This window comes from Ursus maritimus, unplaced genomic scaffold (genome assembly GCF_017311325.1).
Source record: "Ursus maritimus isolate PB19 unplaced genomic scaffold, ASM1731132v1 scaffold_14, whole genome shotgun sequence".
Classification (NCBI taxonomy): domain Eukaryota; kingdom Metazoa; phylum Chordata; class Mammalia; order Carnivora; family Ursidae; genus Ursus; species Ursus maritimus.
In genome coordinates, this window is record NW_024423786.1 from 49,718,987 (window position 1) to 49,741,717 (window position 22,731).

Here is a 22,731-nt window from a genome sequence, read left to right on the forward strand (position 1 = left end):
GAAGGTGGGCAAGGTGTTCCAGGGAAGGAGCACAGTGAGGGCAAGAGCCCGGAGGCGTGAATGAACGAGATGACCTTGAGGATGAGCGAGGAGGAAGACTGTGGCTGCAGCTAGGGACCAGGAGGAGTTGAGGTCCCAGAGGCCAGCAAGGCCCTGTTGGGGTCACAAGGCTTTGAAAAGGAAGCTGAGAGCCAAGCCCGGCCATCCCCTCTCTGGCCCCCGAGAACACCACCCGAGGTCAAGGGAAGGGAGGCTCTCAGGCCACATTCCACACAAGAACAGTCCCCAGCACCCAGGGTTTACGAGGCCAAGGGGTGGTTCCCAAGGAGGAGCAGGGCTGATCCATGAGCCATCAAACTTCCTGGTGGTTGCGGTTTTAGGTAATTGTTTTTTTTTAAGATTTTATTTTTAAGTAATCTCTACACCCAATGTGGGGCTCGAACTTACAACCCCAAGATCAAGAACAGCAAGCTCTACTGACTAAGCCAGCCAGGCACTCCATGTGGTCTTAGGTAATTTTTAAACTAAGCAGATTAAAAGTAATGGTTCACCAAGAGCAGTCTGGACCAGAAGCCAGGCATCACTGGGTGTCAGAGGCGTCAGAGAGGAGGACTGAGGCCCAGCCACAGAGCGACATCGTGGGACTCCAGACCCCACAGGAGGCGGCAGCCACACCAAAGCCACACGGGGTGCCAGGGCCACAAGGGAAGTACCACCATCACCCCCATTTTACAGATGAGGAAGCTGAGACACAGAGAGGGAGGCTGCTTGCCCCAGGCCCCAGACAATAGGGGTAGCTGTCTGGCTCCAGAGTCCTGTTCTTCAGAGTCAGCTGGACAGAAGACTGCACTCTAGAAGCAGTGCAGCCCCATGCAGCCCCTAGAGGGCCCTCCACCAATCACCATGTCCCTCACTACACTTAGCCTCCTCCCTCTTACTAATGGGATGTCCCACCTCCCACCCAGCTCGAGCACCTCCACTGTTCATCGCCCTGGACCCCCCACCTCTAGGTCACTCTAGACTGCCCTTCTCCCCCACAGCACTGCCCCGGGCCAGGCCTCATCACCTCTTGCCTGGTTCGAGGCTAACCTCTCCCTGGCCTCCCTGCCTATCTTTCTTCCACAAGGCAGCCAGTGGACTGAGCAGGTCTCCCCCCACCCATATGCTCTTTGGGCTCTCACTGCCTAATCCCTCACCAGACTGTCAGGCCATGTCACCTGCCTCCTGACCACCCCCCACCCCCAGCCCCACTTCATAGCTCCACACATGCTGTTGTCCCTGCCCCAGAATGTTCTCCCTGGGCCCCTGGCCCAAAGTAAATCCAACGGCCAGTATACTCGCCCACACCCCCAGTCCTTCCCCCTCTCAGCCTGACCACGGCATCCCCCGTCTGCCGCCCCCACGCTGCCTCCCTGGCAGCTGGCTGAGGTCCAGTAGGAAATGGGCACACATCTGCTGGCAGCAGTAAGAGACTGGAGATGCCACAGTCAGGTGGAGAAGGAGGAGTATGTGCTGGGACACGGCAAGGGCCACTACCCATATGGGACACCTGGGCCTCACTTCCCACCTCCACCACCAGCCCAACAGGATCCGACCGCAATTCTTTTTTTTTTTTTTTTTAAAGATTTTATTTATTTAACAGAGACAGCCGGCGAGAGAGGGAACACAAGCAGGGGGAGTGGGAGAGGAAGAAGCAGGCTCCCAGCGGAGGACCCCGATGTGGGGCTCGATCCCAGAATGCTGGGATCACGCCCTGAGCCGAAGGCAGACGCTTAACGACTGCGCCCCCCAGGCGCCCCCCCCCACCACCACAATTCTATCTCCATGGCTGCCACCCTGTCCCCACCTGCCCCCAGGCACCACTCCCACCTCTTCCGGTCCCCTGCCCTGGGCGGGCTCCTGTGGTCTCTCTCACCAGCAGCCACAGGACCTGGTCAGGTAACACCTGGGCCTAAGGATGCACCCCACCAAGTAGGTTTAGGGCTGGGCTCTCACAATGACGCTCCTGTGTGCTCTTGGGCAAGTGGCTTCATCTCTGGAAGCCCCAGTTCCCTCCTCTGTAAAGCGGGGATGATGGGAACGGAGACCCCAGCATTGGTTCAGGTCAGGCACTAGGCTGATGTGCACCCTCAGAGTTTCTGCCTTCAGTGCTCTTCGCATCTGCCACTCTCCGGAAGGAGAGCTCCCCCTTCCCTGATACCCCAACACACCTGTCAGCCTTGGTTAAAACATCACTTCTTCAGAGAAGCCCTAGGATGCCCCACTCTCTAGGATGAAGTTAGTCCCTCTCCCCTCTCCACACACACTCCAATCTGCTGGGGGCCAGGCCTTCCTGTCTTCCCCCCGCCCCCCGCCCCGGTCTCCTGCTTCTGTCCCCTGACACCAATGGAAATGCCAGGTGGGCATGTGGAGGGCGGTGGCAGCAACCCCGGTCCCATGACTGCTGTGCCCTGGGCCTGGACCAGCCTGTGGCATACACTAAGTGCTCAGTGGACCACAGCTGGTGACGGTCACCATGGAGATGATGGGGGAACTCTCCCACCATGACACAGCCTGCCACTTTCCAGTGCAGAAAGCCAGCAGACCTGTTCTCCCAGCGGGCCATCCGGAACAGGCCAGCAGAAAGCACAAAACTGCAGCCCTTCAGTCAGCACCACACAGGGAGGACCAGGAGTGTGCCAGGCACCAGGCTGCGGGTTGGACGTATTGAATAACGTAGTCTTCATGGCAACTAACAAAGTCAGCGCTATTATTATCTTCAGTGTCCAGACAGGAAACACATCGGGAGCAGCAGTCCCTCCCCAGAGGCCATAAGGCCAGTAAGCTGCAGAGTCACGATCTGAACGCAGGCAGTCTTAGTTCGCAGGGCCCACCCACCACGGCAGAGGCTTTCCCTGTGTGGCCAGGGGCCAGAAGCAGGCACATCAGCATCAGCTGGGAACTCATTAAAAATGCAGATCCTCAGTCCCCACCCTCCACCAACCTGCTGAGTGGAAAGCGGAAATCCACTGGGCCAAGCCTTACTTGACTCTCTGAGCTGTCATATGAAACCCGCGGCTCTGCTGCTGCCAGTCTTGGCCCAGCTGATTGGACACCTAAATCCACAGGAAGCAGCCCATTGGCTCGCCTGTGGCCTATGACATGGCAGAGCTCACAAAGAGGAGGCGCGGGCCACGAGCCACGCCCTCTCGCAGGTGGGCTGGGCGGAGTCAGAAGATGAAAACGGGAGCGCTTGACTGGGACACAGCATAGGGCAGGGGCTGACGTCTGACCATCCTGGTGCCCATCCCGGATCGGGTAGCCAGAGTAAAGGCAGATGGCCTGAGTGCCCGGCACAAAAGAAGATGGCCTGGCTAAGCTTCAATTTGCCCGTAAAATGGGGGTGTGTCAGCTGCCTACCTAGCACGAGTGTGTCTAACCGGGCGGTGTGTCTAACCGGGCGGTGCAGTGAGCCTGGCGCCCTCTGAATAACAAACCGACCAAGGCTGATATTCCCGGTCAGTGGGGAAGACGCAGAGGCCAGTAAGCTGCACAGTCACAATCTGAACCCAGGCAGTCTTAGTGCACAGGGCCGACCCACCAGGGCAGAGGTGGGGCTCCGGGCTCTGGAAGGAGGAGAGGCCATGCTCCCAGAGCTCCCCTGTCCTCTTCCAGCTTCTGACCCAAGATGCTTTCCAAGGAGGACCAGGTGGGTTTTATGCTGGGAGACATGCCCACCTCATGCCAGACTTGTATAGAAGGAACAGAAATAAACCGAGGCCACTGAAGGTACGACAAAAAAAAAATTTAAACGTGGGCCATTCTATATTCAATGGGTGGGCCTCTTCCCAAAGCCAATGTCGTCATCGAAACAGACATGGTGGTGATGCTGCTCTATCAAAAATACGAGACAGGACAACCGAGCGTAGGAGGGGATTGATCAGAGCAGCTGGAAAACTAGCCAGGGAAGATATCCGGGGGGGAACAACTGGGCATCAGATACCATACAGGAACAATTACTTTTCTTGGGTGTGGCTCTGTGACTGTAGGAAGGTGTCCTTAGTGCAAGGGGAGGCTCATTGAAGCATTCTGGGTTGACGTGCCACAGTGTCTGCTACTGATTTTGAAAGCGTTCAGCAAAAATGTGTTATCCGTAACAGCAAGCAAACATGGCGCCTAGCAGCCTGGTCACAATGGAGGACACGAGGGGTGGGTGTTCACCGAACTGAGCTTCAACTATGCTACACAGGTGGAGACCATGAATTCAAGCCCAAATGGCAGCCCAAGACCCCAGACACCGCCATCGGCCCCCTCACTCCTGCTGGGCGCTGCGTCCATGCTCATTTCCTGCTGCAGCAGCGAGCTGTCCCACTGTACCTGTTTTTGAGAAGATGAGCTGCAGAATGAGAGGCCGCCGGGTGACGATTCCTGAACCTCGGGGAAGGAAGTCCCTGTGGGAGGGGAAAAGGACAGAAGTTACTCACGCGGCTGGCTTGCAGGGCAGGAAGTGTGACCACACATGTGGAGCAATCCCGTCTTGCAAATGGGGCAATGTCAGCAGAGACACCAGTCCCAGCCAGGCACTGGGGAATGCTCTGACCTTGGAGGGTCCTGAGGCCACAAGGGGCAGAGGAGGGACTGGAATGAAGGTTGCCGATGAACGGTACCGTTTCCCTCTGGCTGGCTGTGCTCCAGCCCCAGCCTGCCCAAAGAGCCCTTTCATGGACAGATATTTGAACAATCTCCCCCACACCTCAAAGAGATCAGTATGTGTCCTACCTACATGTTACAAATTAATATAATGCCATATGTATGATATAAAGATGAAATTATAAAGTAGTTGATGACAAAATATGATGTGTTTCATGCCCCAAAAGGACAAAGCTATACAGGTAGGAAGTGGATCAGTGCTCGCTCAGGGGTGGGAAACAAGGAGGGAGATTTCTGGAGTGCTGGACACATTCTAAAACTTGACCGTGATGGTGCTTACTTAATATTTACTGTAAATTTACTAAAAATATCACTGCATTTGAAATGGGTAGATTTCCTAATACATAAACAATCCCTTGATAAAGCTGTTAAATAAAAAATATAGCCTGTGTCTTTCACTACGGAAATACTCAGGCACCACCCGACCGGCTTACACTAACACCTGTGGATCCATGCAGAGTGGGACCACCAGAAGGCACTCTGGACCAGCGGGAAAGGAAAGCCAAAGAGCAGGGGTCCAGGTGGGCACTGAAGTAGAAGGGGCATTTTCAGAGATCATCAAAGCCGTGCAAAGGATTCTTGTGTTGTCTCATATAAAATGGAGAAAGGTTCTAGGTTCAGAGAATTTCAAACAAGGTTTGCACCTAGATAAATGTTTAGATCACCTGCAATTTGTGCAGGACACAGGACAAGTGGTACGGGGCATCCCAGCTGGGATGGTCAGAGAAGGCCCCTCTTGAGAAGGGGAAACAAGAAGTGAGCTACATGCAGGGCGGGCAGGGCGGGGAAACAGCGAGGAGGCCCCCAGCTCCCCAGGCTCTAAAGTCAGTTCTCACCATGGCCCTCACCAGAGGGGGCATCCCAGTGTCTCCAGGAGAGCAAAACCACTTCAAGCCAGATGCCAGGCTCTCCCAGGGACAGGGCAGGCCTGCTGATAGCTGTTAACCTCTCAAGCACCACATATGGCCTTGGCCCTGGCCCTCCCAGAGCCCCAGGCCCCCTAGCTCAGAGACAAAGACCTGAGAGGCAGGGACAGAAGGACCCTCGCACATCAGAGACATGGCACCCTGGAAACCATCAGCGCCAGCCCTCCAACACAGAATCAATGACAGCAGCAGTGACAGTGTGTGTGTCTTTCGCCAGAATCTCCCACTCCACCTCTTAAACGCAACGGAATGGGTCCGTGACGGAACAATACAGAAGCATGGGAATGCATCCCTCACACCGTCTATGTGCCCCCTGCTATGCTGCGTGTGAGACTGACACAGGTTCCTTTTCACCGCTGACCCGTTTGGTGGCATGGACAGGCCACAGTTTGCTCATCTGTTCTCTCGTTGATGGGACATTTGGGGTCTTTCCAGTTCGGGGTCATTAGCAAATACAGCTGCTATGAACATTTGCACACATGCATCTTGTAGACACACGCCCCTGCTTCTCCTGCTGAGTCAGAGGGTAGACCTGAACAGGCAAAACTAGTCTCTGGAGATAGAAATCAGAGCAGTTGGTTCCCTTTGGAGAACTGATTAGAAGGGGCACGAGGAACTTTCTGGGATGACAACATCCTCTATCTTGATCTGTCTGGTGGTTTCCTGAGTGTATGCATTTATTTAAAAAAACAAAAAACAAAAAAAAACCCAAGGTCACTAGGCGTCAGGGAGTGGTGGGAATGTGGACTGAAATTCATGGGGTCTGGCCTCTGACCCCAGGTTACCCAGCCTCTGGGCCCGCACATCTGACTCAAAGGCTGCTGGCATCTCCCCAGCCAGGGCCAAGCCTTCGGCCACTGGTATTGGCAGATGCTGTCCTGTGACTGTTCAGGGCATGGCTGGGGGGCCAGGCACCAGGAGCACAATGGTAACACCACAGACAACAGACAATGAGAGCCTCAGCAGAACACGAGAAGGACCAGCACGCTGTCCAAGAGAACCCCAAGAGCTCTGGGCACATGCAGGGAAGACGGCTTTCTGGGGCCAGGACTTGGTGGGAGGTGGGAAGGATGACTGGAAGGTGCGGCCTGGGCAAAGGAGGCACGGCCAGAGTGGGAGAAGGCTGAAGGACGAGGCTGGGCAGGCGCACACGGCCTCACGCACCAGGAGCCCTGGGATTCCTTCAATTGTGCTTCCAGAAGTTCTCAGTGGAAAGAGCAGCAATACCCACCCGCAGCCTGGACAGCGCCCCCCAAAAGCAACTCCCCAGAAATCCCCAGGAGGTTCGGTGAGGAAGGGCCTGCCCAGCTGTGCCCCCAGGTCCCCCAGGGTTTTCTGACACAAGGCAGCAGGAGCACTCTTGGGCCTTCCTAAGCAACGGGAGCACCTCTCGGGTGGGGCCTTCCTTCCCCTGGGAAGGAAACCACCTCCCCAAGTAGCTCTGCCCAGGACACTGTCCCCTTATCTGGAATCAACTCTCAAGCCTCAGTTATCTGCTTCCTCTGCCCTCACCCACCCCACCACACCTGCTACAAGGGCCCCTGTATACCCAGCCTGCCCTGCACACAGTGTGACTCGGGCCAGCTTCCCTGTCTCTCTCGTCTTGGTTTCCTGGTCAGTAAGATGGAGTAATTCTGCCCACCCAAGGTCACCTGGGTACTAAACAGGCACCCCATGACTCACCCCCCCCCCAACAGCTCTGGCTCCAATGCCACCTCCCTAGGGAGACTTCCCACCCTCGCTCACAGCTCCAACCCCCACCCCATGTCCTTTCCACCTTCATCTTTTCCCTCATCACTAACACTCCAAGCCACTCATCTGCTAACCCACCCCTCTCCGCCACGCAGCTCCCCAGGACAGGATCTCGGGTCTATTCCGTTCCCTGGCACAGAGTCGGGGTTCAGTAAGTGTTAACCATGATCATTTCTGCACCAGGCCCGGATCTGGTCCCAGGATCCTCCTCCCGGGTTACCTACGGTTATCTCTCTAAAGCAAAAACCAGGGATCCAAGCCTCCCTCCTGAAAAGTCACATGATCCATCCCACATTTGACAGGGTCTTCTACCTGCCCATCCCACCACCCCCATATCACCCCTGCATCCTCCACCTCTGGGATTTCTGTACTTCTGGCTTCCAGCCTTTGCAGGGACTGTTCTGTCTGCCAGAAAACTCCTCCGCATAGGCACTGCCCACCCACCCGTGGGCAGATGTAGTGGACTGCACCCCTCCCTCCCAAACGCATAACCCTTCTTACTCCCACAACATGGACTTCAACAGAAATCAGGTCCTGTGACAGCATACGACTTCACCTGGCCTGGTCACTATTGAAGCTCCAGCACCTAGAACAGTGCTTGGCATACAGCAGGTGCTCATTAAATGTTTGGTGAGTGGCCAGGCAGAATACAGACTCTGGAGCCAGAGAGCCTGGGTTCAAAGCCCAGCCCTGACCCCCTGAGCTGTGTGGTCCTAGGCAGCTCTCCACCTTCTCTGGGCACTGGCACAGCCATCTGTGGGATGAAAGGATGCCACTCATCCTTCAGGAAAGATCTCGCTGGCCGCCTGACCTGCACAAGTCACTTCACCCTCTTGGAGCCTCACTTTCCAAGCCCTAAAATGAACCACCTCTCCCTAGAAAGTAATGAGGGCTCCCAGGGCACAGGTGGTAGGGAGCAGGGAGGGAAAGGCACAACAGGAGGTGGCACCAGGGGCAGATCAGAAGCCCCAGCTGTTTATTTACTGTTCTTTGAACACAGCATAAGATCCCACCAGGACCCTTTGGCTTCCAGCCCCCCGCATGGGTGGGGATGCCTGCCTGAGGGAACGATGGAGCCTCAAAACCCAGGCTGACAAGTGAGCAGGTGGAGGCCTTCCCAGGGGAGGGAAAACAAACAGATAAGCCAGCAGAGGATGAGTCAGAGCTGGTAAGCGCCCAGGTGACCCCTCACTTGGGCAGCATGATAGCAGGAGGCCCAGCAAGTGCCCTAGGCTGGGATCCCTTCCTCATCACCATATCCTCACTGGGGTCACTCAAAGCTTCAGAGTGACCAGGAGACCTCAGCACAACACCAGCCACGGGAAGAGCCCTCAGCAGGAGGCCCACGCTCCAGGAACCCTCACTCTTTCAGGCTGATAAGAGCCCAGATAGGAAGCACTGGCTGCCCCCTAGCTCTTCTCTAACCCCATCTTTGGCAACATCTCAGCAAACCCTCTAGCAACACCAAAAGAATGACACCAGGGACAATACTCCCATTTTCCAGATAAGCAAACTAAGGCTCAGAGTTTCAGGGCGTGCCCAGGCAACTCAGCAAGAAAGGAGCAGAGCTGTGATGGGAACACACGTGAGATGTCAATGAGGCAGACCCCCCCGCCCAATCATCCCCGCACCTCCCAGTGCCTCCTTTGTGATCTTGCTAGGGCAGAGGCAGAGTTCATCGCTGAGCCTCCGGAGCCTTACCACCCAGTCCACGTGCCCCACTGGTCCCCACCCAATCCCTGCCTCATTACCACCATCTGGATGCCATCCAACAGTAACCACTGGTCACCCAGAACCCAGCCCACATTCAGTGGCCCCAGGCAGGTGCCACTGTGTCCTTGTAGTCAACCCAAGGGCCAGGCAGGCTGACTCAGACTGCAGACCCAGGGCTCCTCCCACCCTTCACTGCCCACCCCACCCTGCAGCAAGCCCTGCTGACTCCACCTCCAGATGGAGAATGAATTGGCCTACTTCTTTGCACATCCAAAGCCATCACGCAGGCCATCCGTGCTTGCCTGGACCAGTGCAGCTGCTGCCTCTCAGGCTACCCACCCTCACCCCCAGAGTGACCGCAGGGCACTTGTGGATGCCACGTCAAAGCATGTCCCCCCTCTGTTCAGAGGCTTCCCAAGGCTCCCACCTCCCTTGGGGTAAAACCCCAAGTCCTCTCAAGGCCCTGCACAACCTGCCCAGTCACCTCCTGGCCCTCCCCCTCACTGGCTTAGCTCCTGCTATACTGTTCTCTGCCATGTTCCCCCAGAACAAGAATGGTCCTGCCTCAGGGCCTTTGCACTGGCTACTCTGTCAGCCTAAAACTCTCTCCCTGCAACATCCACAGGGCCAACTAGCAACTCCCAGCCAAACTACCTCTTCTGTACCGCTGCTCAGCACCTCCCAAATATAAAGCAGGTCCCACTCTGTTATAGGCCATCTGGCCTGATTCTCAATTCTTCTCATAACTGGCATCTTCCAATTTACTGCTTTGTTCATATGGCTATGGTCTGTCCCTTCTCTCCCACCCACCCATTACAGTGGCAGCCTCATGGGAGCAGGGTCCCCTCGCTGGCATGTTCTCTGGTCTCTCCTCAGCTCTCAACAGCGAACCAGGTACGAGGCAGGTGACCAATGTTTGTGGGATGAAGGACCAAACCTGCCACCGTCCAATGAGACTGGGGCTCAGATGGGCGTGGGCGGTCTTGTTGACTTTCACAACCCGCTCCAGGTGCCACCCTTCACAGTCTCCAGTAGGCTCCTCCCTGCTCAGCAGTCCTGCAGCTTCCAGAACTGGCCCCACCCTTGGCTTTCCGCCACAGGGTCACCTGCTCCAAGGTCTCATATGGAGGCCAGGCCAGGAGCAGAAGCAGGAAGTGGCCCGTGGAGTCAAGCAGCCATGGCTCTTGGGCCTCTCAGACCCCAGCTGGAATCCAGGCACTGCCAATTCTTTTCTGGACTATCTGTGCAGGTCTGGTACCTTTCTGGTGGCCTCGGTTTCCTCATTTGTAAAGTGGGGATAATGTCACCTGCCTCAGATGGTAGTTGGAAGGATTTGCAAAGTTCTTACTACGGTGCCCAAAAGAGACTATTTGCCCTATACAATCAAGGGAAAACTGGACACGATATGAATCAGACCATGACTCTCCTCTGCTCCAAAGGGCTCCCAATGGCCTCCAATTGCCCTGCCACCTCCCTACCCTCGTCCCCACCCTCACTCACTCCCTCACCCACACGGCTGGTCAAGGTACAGCAAACAGGCCAAACCTACTTCTGCTGCAGGGCCTTTGCACCTGCTGATCGTCTGCCCGGACCTCTGAGCCTTTCCACAATCCTGGCTTCCTCTGGTCACTCAGGACTCAATTCAGATGTCAACTCTTTTGAGAGGCTTAACTGTCCCCTATTGACAACCCCACCCCACGTCACCCTGTTTTCACTCTCCTCAGTGGGTCTGCAAGGATGGCCTCTCCCTGCAGCAGTGCTTTCCAGAATGCAATCTTTAACCACCTAGATGTCCATCAGCATGGAACTGGCTAAATCAATCTTGGAACTGGCCCAGGAGGCAATCCAGGCCACAGTGCTGAAAGCAAAGTGTGATGCATAGAACAGACTGCGTCCTCCAAAAAAAAATGTTTTTAATGCCTGTGCACATTTCCTGCCTGTGTGGGGACAACAAACCTGGAGGGGACAGCTGAGCCCTTGACGGAAGTCATGTATAGAAGGCAAATGGAGGGGCGCCTGGGTGGCACAGCGGTTAAGCGTCTGCCTTCGGCTCAGGGCGTGATCCCGGCGTTATGGGATTGAGCCCCACATCAGGCTCATCCGCTATGGGCCTGCTTCTTCCTCTCCCACTCCCCTGCTGTGTTCCCTCTCACTGGCTGTCTCTATCTCTGTTGAATAAATAAAATAAAATCTTAAAAAAAAAAAAAAAAGAAGGCAAATGGAAAAACTTTCTGTTCTCAGTTTCCAACACGACTTGAATTTTGGTCTTCTGTAACTTTTTTATAACTTTTATTATTATTTTTTTAAATTTTATTTATTTATGTGACAGAGAGACGGCCAGCGAGAGAGGGAACACAGCAGGGGAGTGGGAGAGGAAGAAGCAGGCTCCCAGCGGAGGAGCCTGATGTGGGACTCGATCCCAGAATGCCGGGATCACGCCCTGAGCCAAAGGCAGATGCTTAACGACTGCGCCACCCAGGCGCCCCACTTTTTTATAACTTTTATAACAGGTAAATATTAATTTGGGGGGCACCTGGGTGGCTCAGTCGGTTAAGCGTCTGCCTTTGGCTCAGGTCGTGGTCCCAGGGTCCTGGGATTGAGCGCTGCGTCAGGCTCCCTGCTCGGCGGGGAGCCTGCTTCTCCTTCTCCCTCTGCTGCTCCCCCCTGCTTGTGCTCTCTCTCTCTCTCTAATAAATAAATAAAATCTTTAAAAAAATATATATATACAGTAATTTTTAACTTTTCAGTTGTACTGAGAAGCACCAAAGCAACCAGTCAGCCAAGCAGCATTTTCATAGTTGACAGAAAAAACGCTGGCAGTCGGGGACCCAAGCTCTTGAGTCTGCCCTCCTGGGGGTCACCTGAGCATCCTCACTGCTCTACCCTGCAGCACACAGCCTGTGTCACACAGCCACCCCAGCTGCATGCCAGCTGTGTGACCTTGGCAGCAAGGTCACTCACATCCTGGGCCCAGTCTCCTCACCTATAAAATGGGGTGTGGTGGGGACAGGGGAAGACAGTGCGGGTGCCAGGGCGTGAGTCCCTGCTGCATCTCTATGGCCTGCTTGGCCACTTAGGGATCCCTAGTTCTGTGCATGTCACCGTGCGAGGGACCCAACTGAGCCCAGAGGCAGGATGTTGGTAAATAGGCAGGAAAGAAAGCCAGGCACTGCCCTGCCCACACTCCCAGCATTCCAGAACCATCCTCCTTGCAGGCTCCTTCTTCAAGTAGGAGAATGGGTGTGTGTCCTCCCCAGTCCCCTTCCCAGAGCCCCTCCCAGATGACGGGGTGAGGAAATGTCCAGACAGTGTCACACAAGACAGGATGGCCTTACTGACCTTTCTCGAGCCATGCCTTCCACACCCCCGACAGCCGATCTCTCAGCAAATCCTGCCTTCAACATAGCCGAACACATCCCCCGGCCCTCTGCTTGGTCCCACGCCGCTTAGGCTGAGTCCCCTGGGTCACAGCCATCCTCCCCAACCCTCCATGCCCCACTCTTGCCCTGCCCCATGTGTTCCCAGCCTGGCAGCCAGGGAGAGCTTTGTAAACCACAAGTCAGATCATGCTGCCCACATAAAACCCACCTGTGGCTTCCAGAAAACTTGGGACAAAACCAGTGTCCTCGCCGCAGCCCACAAGGCCCAGCGCCAGTGCCCCATCACCTCCCTGCCATTCTCCGCTGGCTGCCCCGGCTCCCGCCTCCGGGTCCCGCTGACATCTGACATCAGCCTTCTTCTGGGCTCCTTTGCCTCCAGATGTCCCCACAGAGCCCTCCACTCTTCCTTTGGACACTGGCTGGACGGCACCTCTCCATGCTCCCTTCCTGCATACTGGTCCCCATGTTGAACTGTCTGCTTTGTTCATGGCCTGCTGCCCCATTCCCAGCACCGTGTACCGAGCCTGGCACACGACAGGTGCTGAGGAGTGTACTGCAGGAGGGGCCGGCATCTCCAGGGTCCGCACAATGCGGCACTGAGCTGAGCTCCCTGCATACGAGTCTTCGTTCTGCCTTCAAGGGCCTCTCACCAACCCCACTTCTCAGATGGGGAAACTGAAACTAGAGAGGTTTGGTCACCTAGACCAAAGCCACCTAGGCTAACAGCAACCCCTCCCCACCACCAACAACCAGTGAGGCACCAACCCAACTGGCCTCATTCCTGTCCCCATCTGCCGGCACCATCCTGGTCACCACACCGGAAACAAAGACGAGCTCTGACAACAGGACGGCCAGACACAGCTCCCTGTAGGGATAAATTGACCGGCAGATCATGACAGTGGAGAGCACAGAGGCTGTAGCTGGACAGCTCAGCCACAGCCTCGCTGTGAGACCTGAACAAGGGCCCTCACTTGCCCGGATCTCAGTTTCTCCATCTATAAGATGGGGATAGTAACCGTGCTCACCCCGTCAGGCTATCAGCAGGCTTAGAAGGACAAGACAGAGGAAGCCCACTGCCCGGCACACAGAGGGCCCTATCCCACAAGATGGGTTGATAGGGTGATGGCAGGAAGGGAGACCTTCCTTGGCACCTCAAGAAGGACCCTGGCACAGTCTCTCCTGGCAGACCTGGCAAGATGTTTCTAAATCTGCTCCACTCCAAACAGCAATCCCCGCCTAGGGATCAGCCCTGGGCACAGCAGATGCTCAGGCCTGTCGCCTTACCCCAAGGCCCTGTCTGGAGGGGGAAATGGAAAGCTCATGCAGGAGAGAGCGGACTTAGTTGGGCTGGGCTGGACTGAGGACTAGCAAGCAATCGTACAGAGAGCACAAGACAAGGGAACAGAGGCAAGTCAACAGCAGTCGTGGGGAGACGTCAATACCCCATCCTCAATAATGGACAGAACACCAGACAAATGATCAACAAGAAACAGAACACATGACCACCACCACAAACCAATGAGATCTATCAAACCTGCACAGAATACTCCACCCAACAACAGCAGAATACACACTCTTATCCAGGGCACACGGAACATTCTCCAGGTTAAGCTGTATTAAGGTCAGGCCATAAAACAAGACTCATAAATGTCAAAGGACTGAAACCACACAAAGTATGTTCTCTGGGGGCGCCTGGGTGGCACAGCGGTTGAGCGTCTGCCTTCGGCTCAGGGCGTGATCCTGGCGTTATGGGATCGAGCCCCACGTCAGGCTCCTCTGCTGTGAGCCTGCTTCTTCCTCTCCCACTCCCCCTGCTTGTGTTCCCTCTCTCGCTGGCTGTCTCTATCTCTTTCAAATAAATAAATAAAATCTTTAAAAAAAAAAAAAAAGTATGTTCTCTGGCCACAATGGAATGGAGTGAGAAATCAGTAACAAAAGGGAATTTGGGGAAACTTACAAGTACATGGAAATTAATAACAACACAGTCCTAAATAACCAGTGAGTCAAAGAAGGAAACGTAAGGGAAATTAGAAAATACTCTGAGATGAATGAAAATGAAAGCACAACACATAGGCCAAAACTTACAGGCTTCAGTAAAAGCAGTATGCAGAGGCAAATTTATAGATCCAGGCACCTATATATTTTTTAAAAGATCTTATTTATTTATTTGTCAGACAAAGAAAGAGAGCGAGCACAAGCAGAGGGAGCAGCAGGCAGAGTAGGCAGAGGGAGAAGCAGGCTCCCCGCTGAGCAAGGAGCCAATGGGGGACTCAATCCCAAGACCCTGGGACCCAAGAGCACCTATAGGCATCCTTAGGCACCTATGTTTAAAAAAAAAAAAAAAGGAGAGGGGAACACCTGGGTAGCTCAATCATTGGATGTCCGACTCTTGGTTTAGGCTCAGGTCATGATCTCATGGGTTGTGACATGGAGTCCCACACTGGGTTCCCTCCGTGGGGAGTCTGCTTGAGATTCTCTCTCTCCCTCTGCCTCTCCCCCCATTCTCTCTCTTGTCTGGAGGTTCTAGCCAAGGCAATAAGGCAAGAAAAAGAAATAAATGCATCCAAAAGAAGAAGCAAACTATTCAAAGATGACATGATCATGTCTATAGAAACTGTTACAGAATCCACCAAAAACAACAACAACAACAACACCACCACAAAGACCTAAATAAATGAAAAGACATCTTGTGTTTATAGACTGGAAAACTTAATATTGTTAAGATGGCAATACTCCCCAAACTGATCTAAATCTTTTCAACAGGGGTGCCTGGGTGGCTCAGGTCATGTTCTCAGGGCCCTGGGATCGAGCCCTGTGTCAGGCTCCCTGGGAGCCTACTTCTCCCTCTCTCTCTCTCTCTCAAATAAATAAATAAAATCTCCAAAAGTAAACAAACAAATGAGTAATTCTTTTCAACAAATAGTACTAGGACAACTGGACAGACAAATGCAAAAGAATTAAGTCGGACTCCTACCTCACAAGATGCATAAAAATTGACTCAAAATGGATCAGAGACCTAAATGTAAGACCTAAAACTATAACATATTTAAAAGAAAATATAATAAGAGTACTTACAATAACTAAGATAAAGAAGTAACCTATGTGTCCATCAATAGATGAATGGATAAAGAAATTGTGAATTGTGGTGTACACACACACACACACACACACACACACACACACACCTGGAATACTATTAAGCCATAAAAAAGAATGAAATCTTGCTATTTTTGACAACATGGATGGATCCTGAGGGCATTATGCTAAGTGAAATACGACAGAGAAAATTGCTATATGATCTGTCTTGTATGTGAAATCTTACACAGACAAAAAAAAAAAAACGCCAAACTCAGATACAGAGAACAGATCAGTTGCTGCCAGAGGTGAGGGTGGGGGGAACAGGTGGTGAAAAAAAATAGGCACCCAATTCTGTTCGTTTGATTTGGGAACCCTTGCCTTCAAACGTACTTCTTAAAATGACTTTGTCTAACTTTCTCTAACATTCCCCATAATGACCAATGTAATTCTAGGTTGTCTTAGTAAGATTTTGACTTTTTTTTTTTTTTTTTTTTTAAGATCTACAGCTTCAGGGACCACAGTTCTTAGACATAAAATAAGTGGTTATACTAAAAGGTGGAGTGCTCAATTATCTGAAACTTAAAGATACCATTTCTTCAGATAAGCCTTGGGTCTCTCAGAGTCAAATTAATACCTAAGAGGGATGTGCCACTAGATTGGGATTTTGTGGTGTTTTTACAGTATATCTTATTGCATGGAACTTTTCTTGAGGTTGGTAGGTGCCCTAGTGTCAATCTAACCTGTTCCACGACCAATTTAGGGAGCATGGGAGTCTTAGATTGAGGTGGCAAAAAACATAGGAAAAAAATTTATTAAAAAAAAATACAGGAGTATTAGATTGAGGTGGCAAAAAACATAGGAAAAAAATTTATTAAAAAAAAATACAGGAGTAAATCTTCATGACCTTCATGGGTGAGACAACAGTTTCTTTGATATGACACCAAAACCATAAGTGACAAAAGAAAAATACAGAAATGGAATTTCATCAAAATAAGAATTGTCTTCTTCTAAGGACACTATCAAGAAAGTAAAAAGATGGGGCACCTGGGTGGCTCGGTCGGCTGAGTGGCTGCCTTTGTCTAGTGTCATGATCTTGGGGCCCTGGGATCAAGTCCTGCATCAGGCTCCTTGCTCAGCAGGGAGTCTGCTTCTCCCTCTCCCTGCTGCTCCCTCTGCTTGTGCTCTCTCTCTCTCTCCCTATCTTTCTCAGTCAAATAAATAAGATCTTTAAAAAAAAAAAAAAAAAAAAAAAAAGGAAGGAAGGAAGTAAAAAGACAACTCACATAATGGGAGATGGTATCTGCAAATCATATATCTCATAAGGGATTGGTCTTGATACCAGATATAAAGAACTTTTACAAAAACAATAGATAAATACCCCAATTTAAAAACAAAGGATTTGAATAGACATGTCTTCAAAGATAGAAAAATGGTCACTAAGCACATGAAAAGCTCATCAGTCATTAGGGAAATGAAAATTTAAAAGGAGCAAAATACCACTTCATAGCCACTAGGAAGCTAAATTCAAAAAGACAGATAATAACAAGTGTTGGCAAAGATGTGGCGAAACTGGAACCTTCCTACAGTGCTGGTCCGCCATAAAATGGAGCAGCCACAGTGGAAAACTGTCTGGGAATTTCTCAAGGTTAAACATAAGAATTACCACATGGTTCAGCAATTCCAGTCCTACATAGAGACTCAGAAGAAATGAAAACACGTGCACACAAAAATCTGTACACAAATGTTCACAGCAGCGCTATTCCCGACGGCCAAAAAGTAGAAATGACCCAAACGTTGGTCAACTGAGGAGCGGATAAACACAAGGGGGCATATCTGTACCGTGGATTATTATCCAGCCATGAAAAGAATGGAGTTGTGATTCGCACAGTAGCGAGGACGAACCTTGAACACGCTGTACAAAGTGCGAGGAGCCAGACACAAAATCCACGCTGTGTAGGATTCCAGAGCAGGCAAATTCATAGACAGAAAGTAGATTAGTGGCTGGAAGTTGCTGGGGGTGGGGAGTGACTGCTGATGAGGACAGAGTTCCTTTGGGGGCATGAAAAGGCTCTGAAATCAGACAGTGGTGACCACTGCACAACTCTGTGAAGACGCAGCACACTTAATTCTTTTTTAAGATTTTATTTTTCAGTCGTCTCTACACCCAACGTGGGGCTCGAACTTGCAACCCCAAGATCAAGTATTGCATGTTCTATGGACTGAGCCAGCCAGGCACCCCCCATAGTACTTTAAAAGGATGAATTTTATGGTATGTGAATTATATTTCAGTGAAGATGCTGTTTTAAAACAAAAAGCACAAGGGGCGCCTGGGTGGCACAGCGGTTAAATGTCTGCCTTCGGCTCAGGGCGTGATCCCGGCGTTATGGGATCGAGCCCCACATCAGGCTCCTCTGCTATGAGCCTGCTTCTTCCTCTCCCACTCCCCCTGCTTGTGTTCCCTCTCTTGCTGGCTGTCTCTATCTCTGTCGAATAAATAAATAAAATCTTAAAAATAAATAAATAAATAAATAAATAAATAAATAAAATAAAATAAAACAAAACAAAACAAAAAGCACAAGAACAACCCATGTACCAAGAAGGGAGAAAGTCCATCATCTACCTTTAAGATAAAAAACCATTGCCAGGGGGCGCCTGGGTGGCTCAGTCGGTTGAGTGGCTGACTCCTGATTTCGGCTCAGGTCACGGTCTCAGGGTCGTGATGAGATCCAGACCCATGTCGGGCCCCCCACTCAGCAGGGAGCCCTCTTCCCTCCCTCTGCCCCCTCCCTGCTCTCTCTCTCTCAAATAAATAAATAAATCTTTAATAAAAAAAAAAAAGATAAAAACCACCGCCAACCCACACAAATCCTCCCAGAAGGGCCCGGGGCCCTGACTATGGCCTGCCCTCATCCTGTCCTCCTACAGCCTCATCCCCTGCATGACCCTGATCTTAGTCACAGCCTCCATCTCTCTGTGGTGTGCTGACTAGTGCGTGCCTCCCCCACCCGGCCTGACTCCAAGTGGCAACTGGTGGCATGGCGGCCCAGGTTGCAGCAGGGCACACAGCAAGCTCGGCTGCCTTTGCTGAGTGAGTACCAGTTAGTGACTCAGACGCAGGGTTCGTTTACATGGGGGGGAGGGGTTCCTAGAGCATCAGCACCAAACAAAGGGCTGGGGACACCCAAGAGCAGGGCCCCACGAGCAAGGTACTGACCTTCTACTGGGTGGAGATGGACAATAAACCAAATAAACAGGTAAAACAATGACAGGGAGTGACGAGTGCTTCCAAAAAAAATTAAGCACGGCAAGAGGATGGAGTAACAGGGTGGAGGCATTCTAGCAGTGGGGCCAGGCAGGGCCTGTTGAGGAGACATGTGACCACAGGCCGGATGGAGGTGACAAATGATCCAGGTTATCTAAAGGAAAGAGCTTTCCAGGCAGAGGAAGAGCATATGCAAAGGCCCGGTGGGGGGGGGGGACCGTGTTTCACATCTTCGAGGAACAGTGAGGAGCCCAGTACAGGCAGAACAGAACAAGGGAGAAATAGGGGCAGATGAGGGAGATGAGGGGAGAGAAGTGATGGGACAGTGAGGGAGAGGGGACAAGGAGATCATGCAGGACCTTCTGGTGGCAGTAAAGACTTCAGTTTTCACCCTGAGGGAGCTAGGAGCCATACTGGGGTCTGAGCAGAGAGGGAATAGGTTCTTAACAGGCCCCCTCTAGCCACTATAGGGAGAACAGCCTGGGGTGGGCAAGGAGTGTGGGCAGAAGGTACAAAACCCAGGAGGGATAACTGCACTGAGCCAGGTAAGCACTGATGTTTCATGGAATCACAGAGACAGAAAAACTAACAGCAAAACTCTCCATGTACCAAGATGGAGAAATTTCTTTTTCTTTAAGAAATCAACAAGCTGGGGCGCCTGGGTGGCACAGCGGTTAAGCGTCTGCTTTCGGCTCAGGGCGTGATCCCGGCGTTATGGGATCGAGCCCCACATCAGGCTCCTCTGCTGAGAGCCTGCTTCTTCCTCTCCCACTCCTCTGCTTGTGTTCCCTCTCTCGCTGGCTGTCTCTATCCTGTCGAATAAATAAATAAAATCTTTAAAAAAAAAAAAAAAGAAATCAACAAGCTGATTCTAAAATTTATATGTAAAGGCAAAGGAACTACAGTAGCCAAAACAATTTGAAAATGAGTAACAAAGAAGACTCACCCGGCCTGATTTCAAGACTTATTATAAAGTAATAAAGAAATGTGGTTTTGGCCAAAGGTCAGGACATAACAGATCAATGTTTGTAGAAAACAGAGTCCAGAATGAACCCACACAAACACGGCCCATTGGTTTCTGACACAGGCACCTCAATGGAGAAAAGAAAGTCTTTTCTTTCTTTCTTTTTTTTTTTTAGATTTTGTTCATTTATTTGGGGGAGAGAGAGAGAACCAGCGGGGAAAGAGGGGGAAAAAGAAGCAGACTCCCCATGAGCAGGGAACCCGATGCAGAACTCAATCCCGTGACCCTGGGATCATGACCTGAGCTAAAGGCAGACACTTAACCGACTGACGCACCCTGGTGCCCCAAAAATAAGGTCTTGTCAATAAATAGTACTGACATGGGCACCTGGGTGGCTCAGTCAGTTAACACCTGGCTCGATCTTGACTCAGATCTCAAGCTCAGGATCGTTGAGTTCAGAGTCGTTGAGCTCAACCTCCATGCTGGGTGGGGAGCCTACTAATTAACTAACTAACCAACTAAATAAATAAACAGTACTGACACAATTGGACATTCATATGCAAAAAAAATCATAACCTCAACCTACACCTCCTAAGTCATACATAAGTTAACTCAAAATGTATCCTATTCACAAGCCACACAGAGACAGGCACATAAATGTTTCTATCAGCATCATTCATGATCACCAAGAACTGGAGACAATTCACTGCCCTTCAGCTGGTGAACAGTTCAACGGATGGTGGCCCGGCCATACCATGAAATACTCCTCAGCAATAAAAAGGACCGAAGGGCAGCTGCATTCGGCCTGAACGGTTGCCCAGTGTGTTATGCAGAGTGAAACGCTGCCGACTCAGAAGCCGCGTGGGCTCATTTACGTAAGATTCTGGAAGAGGCAAAACCATAGGGTGGAGAACCCATCCGCAGGTGCCAGGTGCACAGGGTGGAGAGGGGGTGACCATGAAGGGGCACAGGGGGACCTCTGGGGGGACTGCAAGCGTTCTGTGTGTCGATCGTGGCGGTGGTGACACAACTCTGCTTGTGTGTCCAAATAGAACTCTACGCTACAAACGCGCCGCGTTTACTCTATGTAAATCACACCTGGAGGGTGGAAAACAAACCCAAGGGGCAAGCAAGCTCTCTCTGTGCTGAGACAGGAAGCTCTCCAAGAAACACTGTCCAGTAACAGTCTCACTGCTCCGAACAGGGTGTAGAGCTGTGTGGGGGAGGAGGGGAGAATAAACACGTCCGAGTCTGCTTCTGTTTGTCCGGAGACTGGGCGGGCACACAGCAACCAGGGAGGGGGGTTAACTGTGCCGGCGGGGCTGCAGGGGCAGCCGTGTAGCAAGGCCTCTCTCTCCATCCTTTCTGGTATTTTGGAACTTGGTGCCATACTGAACATATTACTGGTTTAAGCAATTAAGAAGAACCTTTGAGGCTTCCAAAGGATGGTGTATGAAAAGGAGAAAAAGAGTGAACTACCATAAGGAAAGCTGACAGACACCGCCTTCTCCAAGAGATCAAGGTCAGCATCACCCATGAGAAGACTTGTTGCTATCATGGACCCCTTGACAGGATGAGGAGGGAAGGGCTCCTCACCTCTGTGTTCTTCTCCCCAAACCTGGAGCCCCAGTCTAATCATGGAAATAACCAGATAAACCCAAACTGAAGGATATCCTCTTAAATACCAAGGGCATGAAAAGCAAGCAAAGTGGGTGGTGCTGTCACAGACCAGCGGAGATTGAGGAGGGACGACTGGCCCGGAATGTGGCATCCTGGATGGGGTCCTGGGACAGAAAAAGCACACAGTGGGGAAAACTGGGGAAATCTGCAGAAAGTCTGGCTTTCCTTAATGGTAACAACCTACCAAGGTTCGTTTCTTCATTGTGAGGAACGTACGTACCATGGTACGGTAAGACGTTAACATCAGGAAAGGACGGGTGAAGGGTTCATGGGAGCTCTCCGTACTGTCTTTGCTACCTTACTGTAAACTTAAAACTTGTTTATTTTCAGGCGCTCAGGTGGCTCAGTTGGCTAAGCGTCTGACATCGGCTCAGGTCATGATTTCAGGGATCCTGGGATGGAGCCCTTCATCAGTCCCTGCTCAGCACTCAGTCTGAGCCTCCCTCTGCCCCTCCCCCCACTCGTTCTTGGTCTCTCTCTCTCTCTCTCTCTAATAAGTAAATAAAATCCTTAAAAAAAAAAAACTTGTTTTTTTAATTTTGTCAATCTAAAATTGTTCCAATATAAAAAATGTATTACAAACAAAACAAAGGCAAAAAGTCCTCCAGACACTGAAGAGCAGGGACTTGGCAAGAGGTGGACCACATTATGGCAGGACTCCGGACTGTCAAACATGGGCTTCTAATGGCACTGGGGGGAACAGGGAACATTCGCACATGGAGATACAGAAAAAGGATCTGGCAAGAGCCATGGCTGATGGAGCCTCTGCCTTACTCTGTGTGCGTCCTAAATGAATGAATTTTATCTTATAATGAACAAATCTTTTTTTTTTTTTAAGATTTTATTTATTCATTTGACAGAGAGAGAGACAGCCAGCGAGAGAGGGAACACAAGCAGGGGGAGTGGGAGAGGGAGAAGCAGGCCTCCAGTGGAGAAGCCTGACATGGGGCTCGATCCCAGAACTCCAGGATCACGCCCTGAGCCGAAGGCAGACGCCCAACGGCTGAGCCACCCAGGCGCCCCCGAACAAATAAATCTTAAAATTAAAAAAGAAAAGAACTGAAAACTCCAGGCAACATGTCATTTTCTGCCCGGTGCTGGGTGCGTGTTGCACGTGGAGCCTCCGGCCCCCGGAGAGCAGCGCGCCCTGAGCCGGCAGGACGGACACCACAGAGGCTGGACTTCCGTCAGAACGGCTTCCACCCAGAGGAGGGGAACTCAGTGTTGCAAGACAAGACGTGCCAACTTAAACCACAGGAAGGCTCCCTCAAGCTGGGGGGGGGGGGG

At 51.7% G+C, this 22,731-nt stretch overlaps 1 protein-coding gene across 7 annotated transcripts in view; it reads right to left on the reverse strand.

Moving 5' to 3' along the window:
* Positions 1 to 22,731, reverse strand: part of DNM2 (dynamin 2) — an 82,436-nt gene that overhangs the window by 49,285 nt on the left and 10,420 nt on the right. For all 7 annotated transcript variants that reach the window (XM_040629330.1, XM_040629328.1, XM_040629325.1 and 4 more), the window contains exon 2: positions 4,357 to 4,430. In XM_040629330.1, coding sequence (XP_040485264.1) covers positions 4,357 to 4,430 — 74 coding nt within the window. The remainder of the gene's footprint in view (positions 1 to 4,356; positions 4,431 to 22,731) is intronic.